Source organism: Syngnathus floridae, chromosome 5 (genome assembly GCF_059516105.1).
Source record: "Syngnathus floridae isolate MCC-2025c chromosome 5, RoL_Sflo_1.0, whole genome shotgun sequence".
Classification (NCBI taxonomy): Eukaryota; Metazoa; Chordata; class Actinopteri; order Syngnathiformes; family Syngnathidae; genus Syngnathus; species Syngnathus floridae.
This window is the reverse complement of record NC_142417.1, coordinates 4,236,423-4,256,082: the sequence shown is the minus strand read 5'-3', so window position 1 is coordinate 4,256,082 and position 19,660 is coordinate 4,236,423. Positions and strand designations below refer to the sequence as shown.

Sequence of the window (19,660 nt, the reverse complement as noted above, 5' to 3'; positions counted from 1 at the left end):
GCTGACAGATAGAACGTGAAGAACGTGTCTATGGATACATAGAGTAGCACAGATAAATCGCGTTATTCGACTGGAAATACGTAAATTATGAGTAGTTTGAAGCGAAGCGTCGCGTGTATGGGATTGTCACTTTCCCCACTGGCAGTGAATGCAGCACCGGTGGCCGACTGCCTTTTGCGTTGTGAACGTCGATGTCCTCCCACGGCGACGTTTTGTCGTCCTCCTCCTCCTCCGTGAGCCGACTACGGGGCGGCTGTACACACTCCTCGTGGAAGACCAACAAACCGTCGCCTGGACTCGGCTACTGGGGTAAGACATTCCGCCCCTCCCACTCCAACCACTCCTGTCTTCTTTATCGAAGTGCACCTTATAGCTTCGAGTTCGGCCAACAGAGAGCGACGCTCGTTTATTTCGTTAAATTTGAGAGGAGAATGGAGGTTACCCGAGTGTGTGTTTTGAACGTTATTTCACGATGGTGCCTTTTAGCTAGTGGTTGCAAGAAAGAAGAAGGGGGGGGGGGGGGGGTAGGTGTGAAACACCGCGGCTCGGGTCTCCCATAGCTACCGCAAGCTGAAGAGCGGGGTGTACGCCAGTAGCCGCTCATGTGGTGTCTTTTTCGGACGCTTTATCACCACGCACGGACCCTCCCCTCCACAATCCCTTTTTTTTTTTCATTTTTAGGAGTCGTGACATTCTTGAAGGTCCGTTTTATCTGATTTGCATTCTTCCACCGGGTTCTCCACTCCAGGCCCGAACATGAGGAGGAGAGTAGCCGGCTTCGAGCGTGCCCTGAACGGCGTGCCCCTGTGACGAGCCCTCCCCTCTCCCTCACCCTCTCCTCCCCTCCAGGAAACACCCAGCACTCGTCCAAGTGCGGGCACACCATGACTGTTTTCAAGCAGGAGAATGTCGAGGACTTTTATGAGATTGGAGACGAGCTGGGCAGGTGAGTCGTGCAATTTCACTTCAAAATTGTCTTTGCACCTATTCCCCCCACTACCATGACCCATGCAAAATGTATGAAAATTGGGGGGGAAATGTATATACCCTGATGCCTTGACCTTCCCCATTGAATTGAATTGAATTGAATTGAATTGAATTGAATTGAATTGCTAACAATCTGTTTCATCCTCCCAAAAAACGCCAATAAGGTGCTTTATAAGAAGAATAATGCTACTAAATAGTGTCATGATAAAAAAATATTGTAGTAGCACAATTAAATTTATATATATATATATATATATGAAAACTAGTACCGCTATGTTGCACTAGCAGTGTGACTATCCTACAATTTTTTTCACAACTGCATGACATTTCTGCAACCTTGTGAAATGACTTTGGCAGGAAAACGAAATTTTACGAGTAAGGACTATTGGTCAGCATTTCGATGCTACTTGTAGCATCCGAGAAGCTCCTCATGCGTGACATTATTATTATTTTTATAATCCTACCTACCACTGTGCTGAGTAATATTACTAGTAGTTTGTTTTAGTTGTGTACTAGTAGGCCAAAAATGGCACCAGTATAGTGTAAAAAAAATGTGTGTACTAGTTTATGAATCTTAAATCGGATAACAAGGATATGATGTGAATGAGAGGCAGAGGTGATAGATGGCTAATGCCACGCAATGCACCCACTGACCTACATTCAACCCCCTTTTACCCCGGCTGGCATGACTGGTTGGGTGGGGGGGATTGAGTCTGCCACTCATCCTCCCCCCCTGACTATTGTGTACTGCTACCCAACCCGAGGAGCAGCCATCAACTGGCCAAATAGACAACTTGATCCTCAAAGAGCTGTGATTTCATTCTTGAAAAATGACCACATAATTCCCATCATATTATTATATCCTTAATCTTTTGAGATTGTTAAAAAAAAAAAAAAGGAAAACACTCCAGCGACTCCTAAATACTATGTGTGATGGTAAGACATAAGATAATATTTATGAGTACAAAGTGCCACATCAAAGCACTTTGTTTTATTCGCAATAAAAGCCGAGCTATTAGTAAAGCAAGTGGCGATATTTTAGGACATTAAATGGATTAGACCGCAAGAAAAGAGCAGCTTGCGTTAATGCTGATTCTTTATATTTATTTTTTTAGCGTGCGCTCTGTGTTTTTACTTTTTCTAACGGAAACGAGGGATTTTATACTGGACTCATCTTGTTCTGGATTTTGGCTGGATCCCTGCCAACTGTGCTAGTGGGTAACGGGTGTCACTCAGTGTGTGCGTGTGTGTGTGTGTGCGTGTGTGCATCCCTTGATGGTCAATTCAGACAGTCGCTCAAGTGTGGAAAGTGTTTTGCAGTCCTCCACCTTGTATGACCTTGTAGTCCTCACTAAGAGACGTGCACGATGGTCCACTAATCGATCACTAAGAATTCTTTCCATAATGGATTGTCGATTAATCGTGTCTAGAAGCAGTGGAGCGCACTGCAAAAATGTCTGGTTGTTCTTCTGAATGCCATGGTCAGCAACGAGAAGTTGAGATGCTGTAACAACGTTGTACGTGTGAGCCACCTGACTTTGTCATGAGATCATGAGGGCACATGTCACTTTTATAAGATGAGAGATGGGTGAATGGAGCAGCTGGTCCCCCCCCCCACTCCTCTGACTTCCTCACTTCCCACCATTACCACCATCACCTCCTCGTCTTCCTCCTCTTCATATGTCAATCTTGCACACTCCGCTGTTTAATCAGAATAATCTTGTTGTCATAGCGATAATATCAACCCAATGACCTGTCTTAAAAAATAGTGTCTTCTGTAAAGTTGTGCACGTTATACTCCAACCCAATCTTTCTCGGTGGTGATTTGACAGTATTTGCTAGGAGAGCAACCTCCACCAAGCACAAAATGGCGGACGCCGGTGTGTCCGCGTTGTGGAGAGTTGAATCGTTGTGACGGTTTGAGTCTACTCTGTGACCTCGCCGTGACGTTTACTGGTGTCATGTGTCCCTGATGTGTCTGAAGGCATTCCGCTCAGTCGTCCAGGATGCCAATCGTGCCGCGATGCACTCGGCATCGACTAACGCAGATAGCTGGAAGGTCGTGAAAACAAAGCGGCATCTGGCTCACGATAATAAAAAAACAAAAAACGCGACAGTGCGAAGCCCGTTGCCTGTTTGGCAACATGAAATTTGGGAAATATGTTTATTTGGGGCTTTGTTTGAAGATACCCGGTTCTCATGGAGGCTGCCAATATCAGTAATTAAGGCAAAAAAAAAGAAAAAAAAACATCAAGCAAGTCCTCCACAGCAGTAGTTAGGGTGAGGAACTCCTCTCGACATCCTGACAGATGTCTGTTTTTTTATTTACGCTGCGTTGATAATCCATCAGCCTCTTCCTTCCTCCGAGCAGCCGGCGGTTCCTCTTCTCACTTCTCACTCCCGTTGCCATGGTTACCCTTTCCGCCAGTACACAATGGCGCGGCGGCGGTTGCGTAACTGTTTTGTGGCCCTCACGCGCAGCCGAGTGGGACGGGAACACAGGGAGCCGACCTCCCACGCCGCTCGCTAGCTGCTAATTGCGCACAACGTTAGCTTCATCTCCGCCAACCTCATCTTCAACTCTGCGTTAGCAAAAAGTCACCGTTTTGTGGGAAATGGCTGAAGTCAATAAAGTTCATTTTATGGAAAATAATGAAACAATTTCATGAGAAAAGTCATCAATTCAAGTCAATTTCTAGATAAAATTCTAGATGGTATGATGTTTGAAAATCATTTTGAAAAAGTTCCACTGCAAAAGTAAGTTAAAAAAATAACGAAATATTTCAAATGACTACTGCAAACAACGCGTGCGTTATCTTCTATTGACACAGCTGCGGTATTGGCGTTAATGTCACGCGTGACACGATGAAGACATTTCAGGCTGAGAAACCGGTTGAAAAAGTTAATGTTCACTGAGGTCCTCATCTCACGTGGCTGCTCAGCAGAATGTCGGCTGACGAGAGTGGAAACATTAAGGCTTATTTATTACCCATGCTCATTCCGTTAGCCTTCTATGGTGTTTTGCATTGTGTGTTAGCATTAAGCTAGCAGACTTTCAGGAGGCCAAGTTAAGCAATGACGGGTCATTCTCTTTTATGATTTTTGCAATCTATTTATCTTGAGTATCGTCAACTAGGGCTGAATAATTCATCCGATTCAAATTGGCTTTGCAGTATAATAAATCAAATAAATCGCAAAGACCGAATTTTTAAAAAAAACTTTGTTTTCAGTTGGTCAGTCAGCTTATTTTTTTTGTACATGTAGTCAAGTCAAGTCAAGTCACTGTAGTGTCATGTTTTGTGTTCGTTTGTGAGGAATTTTGCCCATTTGTCGCTACACTACACAATGTTTATTTTCGAGTAGGGGGAATCCCTCTACACTCGCACAACTCTTGCCATAGACAGGGGGGGAGGGGTTTGTGTAGAACTAACGAGGGAAGAGCCCTTCCATGCAGACGGAGAACAAACAGAGGCGGGGAGGCTGTTTTTCATTAGGCCAGATAGCAGGAAGCCAGATCAAATGTCCTCGCTGCCTTTGTTGTGACTAAAAGCGTCGACAGGCCTTCACGCTTTTGCCAGAGGAGAGCGCAGACGAGACTATGGGGGAGGGAGGGGGCGGCGGAAGGGGGGATGCTGGGAACAGGACAGGGTGCTGGCGGACTTGGGTTGGGTGTGTAGCATGACTTAACACTGCAGGCTGCTGGTTGTTGATCTCATCGACTCGGTTTCGCAGTGAACCGTAAGTGCTCGACGAAACCGCCGGTACTTTGAAATACACAATAACAGAAAATTGCCCATTTATAGGGTGCGTCGGATGCACCCCAGTTAGTGCCAACTACTGGTCGGATTTACCCAGAGAGTAAACCCTACCAGGCCTTGTTGCTAACCAAAACAGTAGCACACTCGCCAACCACCTTTGACCCCCACCACATGTTCGCCTTTTGAAAAGAACTCGCTTGACATAAATAAACAACCGTAATGCGGCAACATGAACGGGCCTGATTAAACACAAATAATCCCGCAGGGCACACGAGCCGCACCATCCGCGTTCTCCTCAATTAAAAGCCATCAAGGTATTTACCCGGTTAATCTTTGACCTTAATCCCAGTATTATCCAGCTATACCTTACAGCTCATGTCATGAATATTATTACATCCTAACCAAGAGTCCATCTCTCAGTATGAGATATCAATACACCAGTATGAAACATCCATCCAGCAGTATCAACGATTGATGCCTTATTATCACATATCACACATCGATACACCTGTATTAAATATCAATATGGTATCAAATATCAATGCCCCAACATCGAGTCATTACGTTGGTATGACATCAATGCACCGGGATTAAATCACTGTTATCAGATTCCCGAGTCGCCATTTTGTCATCACTGCGGAATGCGTTGCCATATTTTGAATAATTCGTCTCACACACTTTGTCCCTCATATGCCAAGTCAATGATAAAACCTCACGCTGTCACAGTTTCTCAGTTGTTCATACACACGTCTATCATCGCGTTTGTCTAGAAAACGACATCGTTGCCAGTCTCGACCTGCGGCGATTGCCTCAGTTCATTAGCGGTGACAATCATCGTGACTAGCAACAACACGCGTCGTTAACCCGGAGCATCCCCAGTTTTACTATTTAGTCATTATTTTTAAACTCCTCAGGGCAGTACACCATGCCCATCTCAGTCGACGGAACACTACGTTCTTATTAGCCTCCATCTTCTCATGAGTCACTTTGCTTTCAGCGATGGCAAATGCTCACCGTGTTTACTCTCATCGCAGATTGCGCCTCACCGAACACAGCACACAGGTGGCGTGCCATCATGCCAGTGTAATTCACATGAAGGCACAAAGCGTTAAACTTGTGTTACCTCTCCCGACAGCGGCCAGTTCGCCGTGGTCCGACGGTGTCGTCAGCGGAGCACGGGGGCCGAGTACGCCGCCAAGTTCATCAAGAAGCGGCGCAGCAAGTCCAGCCGGCGCGGCGTGACGCGGGAGGACATCGAGCGCGAGGTCAACATTCTGAAGGAAATCCAACACCCCAACATCATCACGCTGCACGAGGTCTACGAGAACAAGGCTGACGTCATCCTCATTCTGGAGCTGTAAGTTGCTGATTCTTTTAAAAAAAAAATGATTCGGAGGAAAAAAATATCTGATCAATATTTACACCGCTATGCTATACGATATGTCAGATTTTTTTTTTTTTTTTTTACTCTCCTCGATTTTAATTATTGTCTTCACAAAGTCATTTTATTTTCCCTGTTATTGACTCACAACATGTGGTTAGCTCGCGTGTGAGGAGCAAACAATATTTCAATGAAATGTTATCCCCAAAACAAAAGCAAATGAAACCCACAACAAGGTGACTCAAGGCCCGCACTTTCCGGCAGCACCGGTCGGACAACGTTCCTCAACAATGACGACGGCGGCTCACTTACGTCTCTTAACGTATCCTGCTGCTTAATCAGCATTTCTTAATTATGTGTTCAGTTTTTAATCAAGCAAAATATTATAGAGTGCTATTTTTCCAATGAAAAACCAACTTATAAATATTTGTGTTGGTCTTTGTGATTTTTTTTTCCTTTTGCCTTAAACAATCCCAACCACAAACACGCACCAACGTTGAGCCTGTTTACCGTTTTCATATTGATGCGTTCGATCGGCTCGGCCGGCGTCGGTGGCAGAGCTCCTTCAATGCTACTTTGACTGCACTCTAATGCAGCTTCGTGATGAGATTAGCTACTCTGGGCTCCATTAAAATAGAGATTGATGGCTTTTTAATTGTCTGTTTAGCGTGGCCGGCGGAGAACTCTTTGACTTCCTGGCGGAGAAAGAGTCGCTGAGCGAAGAGGAAGCCACGCAGTTCCTCAAGCAGATCTTGGATGGAGTTTCCTACCTGCACTCCAAACGCATCGCTCACTTTGACCTCAAGGTGATCGAGCCACACCCCAAGCACCGTTTTTTTCTGGATGCATGACGTTTTACGCTAATAGTCCAAGTTCATTCTTTCAAATGATTGTCTTGCCTTTTCAGCCGGAGAACATCATGCTGCTGAGCCGCTCGATGCCTCACCCGCGCATCAAGCTTATTGACTTTGGCCTGGCGCACAAGATCGATTTCGGAAACGACTTCAAAAACATTTTCGGAACGCCCGAGTTTGTCGGTCGGTATCCTTCCCGCACGAGTCCACGTGCATCTTGTAGCTTTTATTTTAAATGTTGGTATTTTATCCTTTTCAGCTCCTGAGGTGGTGAACTATGAACCGCTGGGTTTGGAGGCGGACATGTGGTACGTACGAAAACACACGTTGGACATCCGCAGTTCAGCCAACTCTGCTGACATAAGTAAAGCCTTTTTCTATTTGTCTCTGCAGGAGTGTTGGTGTGATCACGTACATTCTGTAAGTAACGTGGTGCACACTTATGGATGAAATGAGGCCTTTGAGATAGGATGGCTGTAAAGCACAGATTTGTGAGGCAAGGAGATATGTGCTGCTACCAAAAAAATCACGACAGCATGGTTTTGTCTTGTAGCTGGGCCTCCATGTCAGCTGCAGCTGTCTCGCGAGCAGTCGGCGGCTGCTATTGACCAGCTGGAGAGGCTTCAGGCACACTTTGGTCTCACTTTCTGGCTTTTGGCTTAATTCCCAATTGGAAAGGGTTTTGACATTTTCATGTCATAAAATTACCCCCACCCCAATCAAATGAAAACGTTTTGCTGCTTCTTCGGATGTCCACCTGGAAACATACGTATAAAACAAAAACTCCACAACTGTGGCTCAGTAAGCGGCAGTAATATTTGTTTGTAATTTTGCCGGTGTGCGTGTTGTCAGCTTTTCTGTCTAAACGTGTTGCTGCACCGTTTGTGTGCAAATGAGCGTCATTTAATGACTTAAAGTGACAAAATGCTGCTTTTATTAGCTCATTTAAGCAGTCTTGGATCGTGTGTTAGCATTGAGTTAGCATACTTTGAGAAAGTAATGACAAATCATGTCAAGATTAAAATGCCGAGTCTGTTTTGGCCCCGGTGTGATCAGGCTGAGCGGCGCTTCGCCTTTCCTGGGCGACAACAAGCAGGAGACGCTGGCCAACGTGTCGGCCGTGGATTACACTTTTGACGACGACTTCTTTGGCGGCACCAGCGTCCTGGCCAAAGACTTCATCGCCAGACTCCTCGTCAAAGACCCCAAGTACGTACTCGGGACCCGCATTCAATCAGACAAATACATTCTCCTATTATAATGACTTTTTTTTAATTATCGGGATGAAATAAAATGAAGTATGTGGTATTCAAATTTGAATTGCATTATTAATGAGCATTTTTATGTTGATTGTGTGTTGTCTTGCCAGAAAGAGGATGAGCATTCAGGACAGCCTACAGCACCCCTGGATCAAGGTTGCGTTCATTCCACCACACTAAACATCCATCCCTCCATCCATCCATCCATCCATCCATCCATCCATCCATCCATCCATCCATCCATCCATCCATCCATCCATCCATCCATCCATCCATCCATCCATCCATCCATCCATCCAATCAATGTAGTCAAACCTGAAGGAAGCAATCAACACATTTTTTTCCCCCTCCCAACCAGCCCAAAGACACACAACAAGCGCTCAGCAGAAAAGAGTCTGCAGTCAACATGGAAAAGTTCAAAAAGTTTGCCGCGAGAAGAAAATGGAAAGTAAGTCTGGACGTCACGTCCTCAAATCATCTCTGTTGCTAACCAACACAGCAGGCCCCACCGAGGAGGTTCAATCGGGCTCTTGTAAAATGATGATTTCCTCTCCAAACACCATTTGCTCAGACTTTTGATCTTTGTCCTCATTAAAGTGATATTCTTTTTTTATTATTATTATTCATTATATTATTTTTCCAATGGATTTGGAGTTTTTGTAATTCAAAATGCAGCCTTTTATTTTATCTTGGATCGGAATTTTTTTTTTTTCTCTCAAATACAAAAATGCCCCGCCCACGTTAACATTACGAGGAGCCGTATCATTCACTTCTTCCATCACGGCTTTTTTAATTGAGTTGAAACTTTACCGTGGATGTACCGTTCCAAACCTACAGTACGTCTACCCCGTGGGCCGTTGAGTAAATCCTGCTCCCTGCTTTGTGTTTTTGCAGCAATCTGTACGCCTCATCTCCCTGTGCAACCGCCTTTCACGCTCCTTCCTGTCCCGAAGCAACATGAGCGTGGCGCGCAGTGACGACACATTGGTAACGCACGTGCTCGCACGCACAACACGGCAGCTCAATGACTCTTAATGAACCGGAGCCTCGCGCTTAAGTACAGCTGGAGTATCGTGTTTTGTTCAGGATTACGTGCTCTTCGTTTTCCCAGGATGAGGAAGACTCGTTTGTGATGAAGGCCATCGTCCACGCCATCAACGACGACAACGTTCCGGGCTTGCGCCATCTACTGGGCTCGTTGAACAGCTACGACGTCAACCAGCCCAACAGGCACGGCACGCCGCCGCTGCTCATCGCCGCCGGCTGCGGCAACGTCGACATCATCCAGCTGCTCGTGAGGAAAGGAGCCCTCATTCAAGCCCACGACAAGGTAACTCACAAGCATTTATGATCTGGATATTTGCAGCATATATGTTTTAGGGGTTTGTGTATATTTACTTGATTGTTAATTGGATATTTACTCATTTTATAATGATTGTGTGATTGTGAATGATCATTTTATGTCTATTTTCTATTCTGCATGTGTGTGTGCATGTTTTTATTTTCCCATTATAAAAATGTTTGTGTCATGATTGTTTTATTTTTTATTTGAATTTTGTCTGTATTTGTATTTTAATTCTTTCTATTAATTATATTTAGGAAATCCGCCTTAATAAGTTTTTCTATCATTAATTTCTTAATAAAAATTATTTTTGTGATTTAGATTTTTTTACTCTAGAAACCATAATTTTTTTTATTTAACATTTGTCTTTCTACAATTTTTTTCAATACATTTATAGTTTTTTAATATTGGTTTGATGTTTAAGAGAAAATGTCTAAAATAGTTTTTTTCATTTCTTTGTTTAGTACTCTACAATGTTTTAGTACATTTATATTTAATCCCACTTGCTATTTAACCAACAATTTTTGCGTGCGTGTTCCTTTAGAGTGGCGCCAACGCCATCTATTATGCAGCCAGACACGGCCACGTGGACACTCTCAAATTCCTCCATGCCAACAAATGTCCTCTGGATGTACAAGATAAGGTCACAAATTAATAGTGCATAAAATTCCCTCATACTTTGTTCTTTTATGATGACTTTCCTCAAAAAGGGTCACGATTGTAACTAAACGGTCATTTGCGTCTTGTGTCGCAGTCTGGAGAAACAGCTCTCCACGTGGCGGCCCGCTACGGCAACGTGGATGTGGTCAGCTACCTGTGCAGCATCCGGGCCAACCCAGACCTCAACGACAGGGTGAGCTCGCTCATTCCGACACCCCGCTCCAAAAATAAAAAAGGTTGAAATATTTTTGAACGCCCGTCTCCCCTCGTCCAGGAGCAAGAGACGGCTCTGCACTGCGCCGCCTGGCACGGCTACTCGGCCGTGGCGCGGGCGCTCTGCCGGGCCGGCTGCCACGTGGACGCCAAGAACCGCGAGGGCGAGAGCGCCCTGCTCACAGCGTCCGCCCGTGGCTTCGTGGACATCGTGGAGTGCCTGGCGGAGCACGACGCCGACCTGGAGACTGTCGACAAGGTTGGACTTTTTTTTCCTCAAATTTTAATGTCTGAATAAAGCTCTGGTACTGTTCAATCCAATAAGCATTGTTCCTGAAATGATGGCATGGTTTTCTCAGTTGGTAAAGTCTTTCCGAGTTTTACTTCCGAAGAAAATAATGGCGTAGAAGAAATGTGGATGAACGTCAAAGGGGCATGGTGCATAATTCGTTACAACTTCATACATGATCTTCCTCCAGGACGGCCACACGGCCCTCCACTTGGCCGTGCGGCGATGCCAGCTTGAGGTGGTCCGCTGCCTGCTGGCGCGTGGCTGTCAGCTGGACCGCCAGGATCGCCATGGAAACACACCGCTGCACATCGCCTGCAAGGACGGAAACCTGCCCGTCGTCGTGGCGCTCTGCAGCGCCCGAGCCGTCCTTGACATCCCTAACAAGGTAGCCATTTTGGTTAAAGGGACCATGAAATTAGCTGGCGGCTAATGTTAGCAATTTTGCACTCATCTCCTGACTAGACTTGAAAGGCTCCACATACAATAACGATACTCGGAAATACCTGTTCATTTGTAGCCAGGCTTCAGTGTTGTCATTTATCCCATATTCCGCAAAATTCCAAGATTGTGGGTTTTTTTTTTTTTTTTTCATAACATGAAAGGCATTTGTTTGTGCCGCATTAATACATAAATGGCGGTTAATTGGTTCCACGCAAATGAATGACGTCTTACAGTCTTGTTTGTCGTTTTTTGACCGACTAGTATGGCCGGACCCCTCTCCACTTGGCTGCCAGCAACTGTGGTCTGGAAGTGGTGCGTCACCTCTGCCTGTCTGGAGCCAACACGGAGGCCGTCACCAACGTAAATGAACTCAAGGCACCATTGCACAAAACAAAAGATGATATTATGTCATTTATGCTTTGATGCATGTATGATTTTTTTTTTTTTTTTTTTTAGGATGGAAAGACTGCTGAGGATTTGGCTTCAGCTGAGCAACATGACAATATAGTGGCCTTGTTGGGAAAGCTTAAAAAGGTGAAAAGAGAGAAAAGGGCTCGAGTGTGATTGACATTTATCGTTTCATTGAAAGCCTTACGGCAGCGGGAGTACTCTGGTGGGAGTGCCGAGGGCTCTCAGCTGCCCACAGCGGCACTCATTCATGGGACCACCTTTTGTCACATGACTCATCCACTACATTTGCAAGGAAAACATGGCAGCACTTGAACTGAATATTTAAATGCAAGCCCAAGGGCCTTTTATAAAATGGAATAGCGGGACAAATTTGACCCAGTCGCGTCTCTTGTTATGGCTCTGATATGTTTATTGTTAATAGCAAGCATGTTGTTGAATGTTTTGCATCTCGCTGCAGGACAACCACAAAATAGCCTTCATCCAGCAGTTGCGGCCCACGCAGACGGCGCAGACACGCATCAAGCTCAAGCTTTTCGGCCACCAGGGGGCAGGCAAGAGCACGCTGCTGGAGTCACTCAAGTGCGGCATCCTGCGAAGTTTTTTCCGGCGCCGCCGGACCACCCGCATGAGCAACGCGGCACGACACCCCAATTCTCCGGTCAACTCCAAACCCGCCGGTAAATTACGGGGCTCCCGCATGGTTGATTTCAAGTTTTGCTGACTTTTCTGGGGACGTGATTGCTGAATCTCATGTTGTCGAGGCAAACTGGTTTCACGGGCTGAATTTTCAAGATTAGAACTTGCTGTTTAAATGTAAGAATGGACACATTGGCAAATGACAAACTTTGGCGTTTCGTGCATTGTTTCTCCTTTTTTTGTGGGTCCCACAAAGCTCATGACTCATACCCACCAAATTTGCTGTTACAGTGTCGGTGAGCATCTCCAACTTGTATCCGGGCTGCGAGAACGTGAGCGTGCGCAGTCGCAGCATGATGTTCGAGCCCAGCCTGACCAAAGGCGTGCTGGAGGTGTTCTCGCCTGTGCACGGCGGCCTCTCCCCCGCTAGTGCCGCCACCGCCGACGAGCAGGCCACCAGGGCTGTCGACATCCAGCACGCCAACATCCATGGTGAGTTGTTCTGCGTTTCAGGAAACAGTTTGGGCTTAAAATTAGTCCACTGATATGTATGTATTCCTTTTTTATTGTATCCGTTTAACTCCTTAGGAATGTATTGATTGTAAATGGTTAAATAATACACAATGTAGAATCATGAATAAACTTGTCAATTAAAGAAAAGTGTAACCACAATGATGAATGATCTGGCCATTTTAAAAATCAAGTATGGCCCACTTATGGATTTACTGTTCACATTTGTTTTTTCATGTAGTTTCTGTGTTTGGAAGATTTTCATTGGTGTGCCTTTTTGCAGGAGTAGGAGATTTCAGCGTATGGGAGTTTTCCGGCAACCCCGTCTACTACTGCGCCTACGACTACTTTGCGGCCAACGACCCCACGGCGGTCCACGTTGTGGTCTTCAGTCTGGAGGAGCCGTACGAGAGCCAGCTGAGCCACGTCAGCTACTGGCTCAACATGCTGAAGGCCCTCACGCCGCCGCACCCCCACATCCGTGAGTCTCTCCAGTCCTGCCGCCATTTCGGAGGGCGCTCGGTGGAGTGACGCTTTCGCCCCTCGCAGTGTTCGGCGGCAGGGTCCAGCAGCCTCTGGTGGTGGTGCTGGTGGGCACGCACGCGGACCTGGCGGACGTTCCCCGAAGTTTCTCCGGAGAGTTCAGCTACAATAAAGAAAGGGCGCTCCTTAAGGAAGTCAGGAGCAGGTCAGCAATTTGCTTTATTATTATTTTATTTTTATTGATTTAATACTTTTTTTTCCAAATTTATATATTTATTTAGTCATCCGTTTATTTATTTAACATTTCATGACATCATAAAACAAATAAATAGGTCATATTATTAAAATGTATTATTTGTCACTGTTGCGTTTGAGGTTTGGAAACGACCTGCAGATCAGTGACAAGTTGTTTGTGATGGACGCCGGCGCCTCCAACTCCAAAGACGTCAAGCTTCTCAAGAATCATCTGCAGGAGCTGCGGTCGCACATCATCTCTGTGAGTGCACGCACGCACACACGCGCAGAAAGTAAATCAATGTGACGCAGCCTTGAGACTTTCTTCTGACATGCACACATGTGACTTCCGTGTCCGCAGAGCTGCGGCGGCATGACGCTGCTGTCGGAGCGTCTGCTGGCAGCGCTGCCCGCCTGGCGCAAGCTGAGTGGACCCAACCAGCTGACATCGTGGCAGCAGTTTGTCAGTGACGTCCAGGAGAACATCAACCCGCTGGTCAGTCAGGAGCACCTCAGAGGCTTGGCGCTTCAGCTGCACAGCATGGGAGAGGTCAGTTGGCCGCCGCTCTTCTTTTTTTTTTTTTTTTTTTTTTTTTTTTTAAGCTCTCCCTGGTACTCTCAATTGAGTAGAATGTCTTTCCCGTATTGCACAGATCAACATCATGCAAAGTGAAACGGTGCAGGACGTAGTCTTGCTGGAGCCACGCTGGCTGTGCAGTGCTGTTTTGGGCCGCTTGCTGTCCGTGGAGACGCCCAAGGCCATCCACCACTACAGGGGGCGCTACAGGCTGGAGGAAGTGCAAGCCCTGGCTCCTGACAGCGACGTGGAGGAGCTGCTGCAGATCCTGGACGCCATGGACGTGTGCGTCCGGGACGCCGCCGACCCCGCCATGGTGGACGTGCCCGCCCTCATCAAGGCGGGAGGTCTACGGCGCTCATGGACAGAGGATGACGCCGAGGGGGATTCCGCTGCCGTCTACGGGGGCGTCCGGCTGGTGCCCGCCGAGCACCTGGCTGCCTTCCCCTGCGGTTTGTTCCACAAGCTGCAGGTCAACCTGTGCCGATGGAGTCGGCAGCAGAAGCCCGAGGACGACGAGGACGACGAGGAAGAGAGAGAGGCCGACATTCATCTGTGGACAGACGGAGCCAAGGTGAGTGGGGCACCTCAAATGCCACGGAAGTTGCAATCTTTACCAATAATGGATTTTGATTAGGTCTCGCCCGAATCCCAAACCGCCCATAACTGTAGTGATTCAGGAATTATTTGCTTTGTCGTGATAGTAAACATTTGAGATAAGAGTTCTGTATTGTTCTTTGCCTTTTTGAAATCAATTACCTAATAAAAAACGCAAAATGTCGGAACTGGCTGCTACTCAACAGATATTTAAAAACAATCTCTGGAGCTACACATAATATGACCATACTCAAAACGTGCAGTGCCTTCCTTATCTTCTGCAAAGAACTAATATTACAGTCCAAAGTAGCACGCAAAAAAAGAAAGGTTGTTTTGGGGGTTACGATTGCAATGGATTAATACCCTGGAATTTCTCTTTACCGTAAGGTGAGCCGGTCAGGTGCGGAGGCCATGGTGTTGCTGGTCAACCACGGCCAGGGCGTGGAGATCCAGGTGCGTGGGCACGAGTCTCAAAGAGCCAAGTGCTACGCCCTACTGGACGCCGTGTGCGGCATCGCCGAGAACCTGCTGGCGTCCACGCTGCCGGGCCTGCTGACCGCCAAGTACTACCTCAGCCCCCAGCAGCTCCGCGAGCGACACGCTCCCGTCATGGTCTACCAGCCCAAAGACTTCCTGAGGGCGCAGATGCAGAGGGAAACGTCGCTCACCAACACCATGGGTGGATACAGGGAGAGCTTCAGCGCCATTCTTGCCTTTGGCTGTGCAGAGGTACCGAGTTGCATTCACGTTGGAAAGGTTTTATGTGATTTTCCCCCCCACACACAAAATATCAGGCATTGAACATGAATTTATCACGTACGTAGGTGTACCACGGCGGCGTCCTGGGCCCGGACATGCACATCACTGACGTCCCCCTACTAGCTCGCCGCAAGCTGTGCCGCATGCTGGACCCGCCCGACGCCCTGGGGAAGGACTGGTGCCTTCTCGCCATGAACCTCGGCCTCAGCGAGCTGGTGGCGAAGCACAGCGGCAACGGAACGCCGCCCGGCGGGACGCCACCCATTTCCCCGCCCAGCCCGACCGCCGCCCTGCTGCAAGAGTGGAGCGGGCGCCCGGGCAGCACGGTAGGCGTCCTCATGCTCAAGCTGCGGGAGCTAGGCCGAAGGGACGCCGCTGACTTCCTCCTCAAGGCCTCGCCCGTCTTCAGAGTCGACGGGCGGGGGCTGGGCGGCGACGCCAACGGTTACCCTGATGGTTACGCCGCCACCTGCAACGGGGGCACGTCCTACAACTCCATCAGCTCTGTCGTTTCCCGCTAAACCCCCCACACCCACGCTGCACGCCACCACATTGCGTGTCAGACTCTAGCGTGAGGGAACTTTAACGTCCGTCGTTTGCTTCCCCCGATGAATGTTGGTTGCCCCCAAAGAGGAAGTCCAAGCCGCCCTCTTCCCTACCTTGCTGTTTTGTGTGTAAGGTACCAACCAAAACAGGATCCAAACCTGCCTGGCCACTTTTTGTCGGGATGGATTATCACTTGCCCAGCAATCAACTCTGCCTCCGTTTGTAAGGAACCGATTGCCGATTGCCGATTTCCCAGTGAACTCATTTCCACCATGGTATGAATTGCGTAGCAGTGTGAAGTTTACCACACAAGACTTGGTTTTGTGTCGAAAGCAATTGTCGGGACGACGGATGAGGGAAATCGAATTCTGCAACGTCGAGGTTTGAAGTTTATCATTCATTTCTTCCGCCCCTTTGGGTACCTCAAGAGCGCCTTTCACCATAGATGCGGATTGGCGGTGAATGAAACGCACCGGCGGATTTAACAGCGTCTGAGTCGCTGATCACGCCCCCTCTTACTCCCCAATGGCCGTGTGCCAGTAAGCTGTTAACTCCTCCGCCAGTGTTGGCAAAGCTTTGAGATTCTGTTTTATTTTTTATTCATCTCCCTTTGCTGCTTCTATAACCGTTTTAATTTGGTGGTCATGATCGGATCGCGGCAACACGCTACCTTCGCTGCGCTCTGCGTGAAAGGCACCGACGGACAAATGCTGGATCCGCTGTTACGTCTCGTCTCGGATTAGCGATTGCGTTGACATGATCTAATCGGAAGGTTGCGTGACGCCATCTTGGCTTGGTCCTTTGTGAAAGGGAAAGGCAGTTTAAAGTGAACCAAACAACAAATGTGAACACTGCCTTGTCCGTCCAATGTATGTATATGTCCGTCTTACACATTTTAGCGTAAATGTCGTCGATCGTTTCCGCAGCCAAAGTGATAATATAATCACCACGCGTTCGTCTCGGCCTTTTCTTCGGTCCCGCCGCAGCATTTTATCCAAGTGCCTTTGCGGCCTTCTACCTCCCCTAAGCACAAATAAGAGCAGGCGTGCCTTGTCCGCACACTACAATTACGTTTACTAAAAAGCCCAAAAGGAATCAAAGTTGAGGTTTTGTTTGGGTCGTCAGGGTTTGCTCAAAAGTGGATTTTTATGTTGAATGGCTGGAAACACCGTAAAGATAGACACCCAATAAACATGTTAAAAATTAGAAACAATTACATCTTCCATCGATGATCATTTTTTTTAAACAATAAAAATAACACTAAAAATAGTTCGATTTTAATGTGGAGCACTTAAAAGGGATTCAATGCCAAGTTTCTGTTGTATTTGCATAATTGCCCCCCCCCCCCCTACTTAAAAACGCTTATTGGAGGTTTATCTCCATTTTGTCAAGAATGTTTGGGATAAAAAAAATCCCTTAGGACTTCTCTGCTCATCGGGTCACATTGATCATGTCCACCCGACTTTGTGGTGATCAGTGAAAATGGTATCTAAGTTTCTTACAGCTTTATTCGTCACTCAAGAGGAAATTCATGTGTACATTTTCATCATGGCACACACACCAAATGTTGCGAGTTAGGGGCATGTTAAGGTCTGATCACTGCATCCCCCCCAAAAAATGGCTGCTTTAAACCAAAATGGATGACAATTTGTGACAGGGGTCCTTTACCAGACTCTTTGATGCGTTCCGTCAACGTCAACGAGTTTAACAAAATTGGTTGAATGTTTTGAACTTTCTAGAGACACAACTAGGTGAAATTAAGGAGTTTGAGGGAACATACTAGAATTTGCAAAATTGTCCAATACTTTTTTTTAAAGATATGAAATTTGCATGCTATTTTTTTCACGCAATTCCAGCCAGCTCAACACAAAAAAATCACTTAAATTTGATTTGACTCTTCCTCTCAGGAAAACGGCTGATGTTAGCTGTTAGCCGGTTCGCTCCATAGAGTAACAAAAGTAACACTTTCCCCGAATTGAGGTTCTATACCCCGTGGCTTTAGCGTCCTCCATATTATCTTTAAAGTTCTCTACTTTGCCATCAACACACCCTTCATTTTTCTTTTGTCCTCCTTTTAGTTTCCTCGTTTGCCCATGTAAACGAGCCAAAAGCTGCTAAATGTTACATGTTGATCATGTTTCTAAAAAGTCTATTTTGATCCTATCCTTCCACTTTGTCATAATCTTTTGCTTGATTTTTTCTCTCTTACTTTTCTGTCATTTTGTTTGTTATGCTAATTGAATGTATGAGGGAAAAAAAACAAACACTGATGTTCATTATTTTTGTGTAAATGTTGCCAATCTTGTGTGGCTTTAAACATACCATGGCCTTGTCCGATATCACACCCAATATGAACCGAAAGGGATCAATGTTTTGTCTTTATTTTTATTTTTATATGTAATAACATCATTGTCTTCGACCAAAACAGTAAATAATTTTAAAAAGCTTCTAAGATTTTTTTTTCTATGTCCGCTCTATTTATGTTCAGTTCGTTCAGCATGTTCTCAGTTCTTTATAGTGTGATATTTTTTTTATAAACAATAATTAAAAAAACTTTACTGAATGTTAATTTTATATGCTTGTGGTTTCATGTTATTTTTGTGATACATTGAAGGACAAATGAAAAAAAATGGAAACTTGAGCATTACATTGAATTACTTTTTAAGAGAGATTTTTTTTTATTTTTTACTGTTAGCAACAGCGACTTGCCAAGTGGCACTGTTGTTTAACATGAAGCAATCATCACAAAACAAAACTTGCACGTTATACAGTATTAAGAAATTGTTTATTTTGACTCCTTAGCATTGATTAAGTTGAGTGCTGTGGTGGGTGGTCTTTAGTGCCACAAGTGTGTGTAGACGTGGTCTACTGACCTTTAACCTGATAATCTAATCAGCTGACTTGTGAAGAATGTACTGAATGAACAAAAAAAAAAAACATGCTTAGTCAGCATAACTTAAAGAAGAAAAAAACGATTTCCTGTTTTTGGCTTTCTTTACATGAGCATGCTATCCAGACTTTTCTAAAATAAAAAAAATGCTCAGTCATCAGGCGATCACTCTAACATGGGGAACTTTTTTTTTTTTTTTTACCAGTACAAAAAAACATTCAAATAAGAGTAAATTAGTGCAATTTGATTATTTCTCTACATAGTTTCTCTTTAAACTGATTGGCTGAAAAGTTTCAGACAAAAGTTTAAAATAAAAATACCAATTGCTACTACTAATTGCTATATTTATTTCCAATCTCTACGATAATCTGTTCTAAAGTCGCTAAACTCAGATAATGAGCAAGACATTAGCAAAGAGCACTTTTTTAACAATATTTTTGTGAAACTCTACAAAGAATAACCATAAATATCTTTAATAAATTCATGTGGGGTTTTTGTTTAAAAAAAAAAAGTCTGTTACCCCAGTGCTTGTTTGCAATCTCTATGCTAAGGTTAACGAAATTTTTAAATGAATAAATACCAACATTTCAATATATCGTTTTAAAATGTCATTCCACGTGTTTTCAACCTTCAACTCAGATAACGTAGCTAATCAAGAAAACAAAAATCCGACAATGACTTCCCAAATGGGTCGATAATCAAGCAAGATGTTGTTGTGACGGGCGTTCAAAGTCCACATACTTTAACCTACTTTCCTCTTCTTTACGATAACACTTGAAATGGTTTTTTTTTTTGCTTAGTTTTGTTTACTTTTAATTATTGACTATTAT

At 45.5% G+C, this 19,660-nt stretch overlaps 1 protein-coding gene and 1 long non-coding RNA gene across 3 annotated transcripts; one reads left to right on the top strand and one right to left on the bottom strand.

Annotated features, from left to right (window-relative positions):
* Window positions 1-140: 140 nt before the first annotated feature.
* Window positions 141-18,514, top strand: dapk1 (death-associated protein kinase 1). 2 transcript variants are annotated; one of them, XM_088375537.1, is made up of 27 exons: window positions 141-309; window positions 749-946; window positions 5,881-6,102; window positions 6,794-6,932; window positions 7,034-7,163; window positions 7,240-7,288; window positions 7,374-7,400; window positions 8,037-8,189; window positions 8,350-8,395; window positions 8,598-8,687; window positions 9,134-9,226; window positions 9,351-9,569; window positions 10,126-10,224; window positions 10,336-10,434; window positions 10,516-10,713; window positions 10,934-11,131; window positions 11,449-11,547; window positions 11,644-11,721; window positions 12,056-12,275; window positions 12,526-12,726; window positions 13,028-13,225; window positions 13,294-13,432; window positions 13,603-13,723; window positions 13,823-14,011; window positions 14,115-14,612; window positions 15,023-15,364; window positions 15,460-18,514. In XM_088375537.1, exons 1-27 carry the CDS (start codon window positions 149-151, stop codon window positions 15,913-15,915), a joined length of 4,662 nt encoding a protein of 1,553 aa, XP_088231663.1. In that variant the 5' UTR covers window positions 141-148; the 3' UTR covers window positions 15,916-18,514. The 2 variants fall into 2 exon arrangements, with proteins under 2 accessions (XP_088231663.1, XP_088231664.1); XM_088375538.1 differs by having other exon boundaries at window positions 181-309; window positions 682-946.
* On the bottom strand, window positions 3,105-6,322 carry LOC148397599 (uncharacterized). The gene is made up of 2 exons (XR_015858550.1): window positions 5,869-6,322; window positions 3,105-3,520 (listed from the first exon to the last, which is right to left on the bottom strand). It is a non-coding gene; the product is annotated as an uncharacterized LOC148397599 (long non-coding RNA).
* Window positions 18,515-19,660: the final 1,146 nt, after the last annotated feature.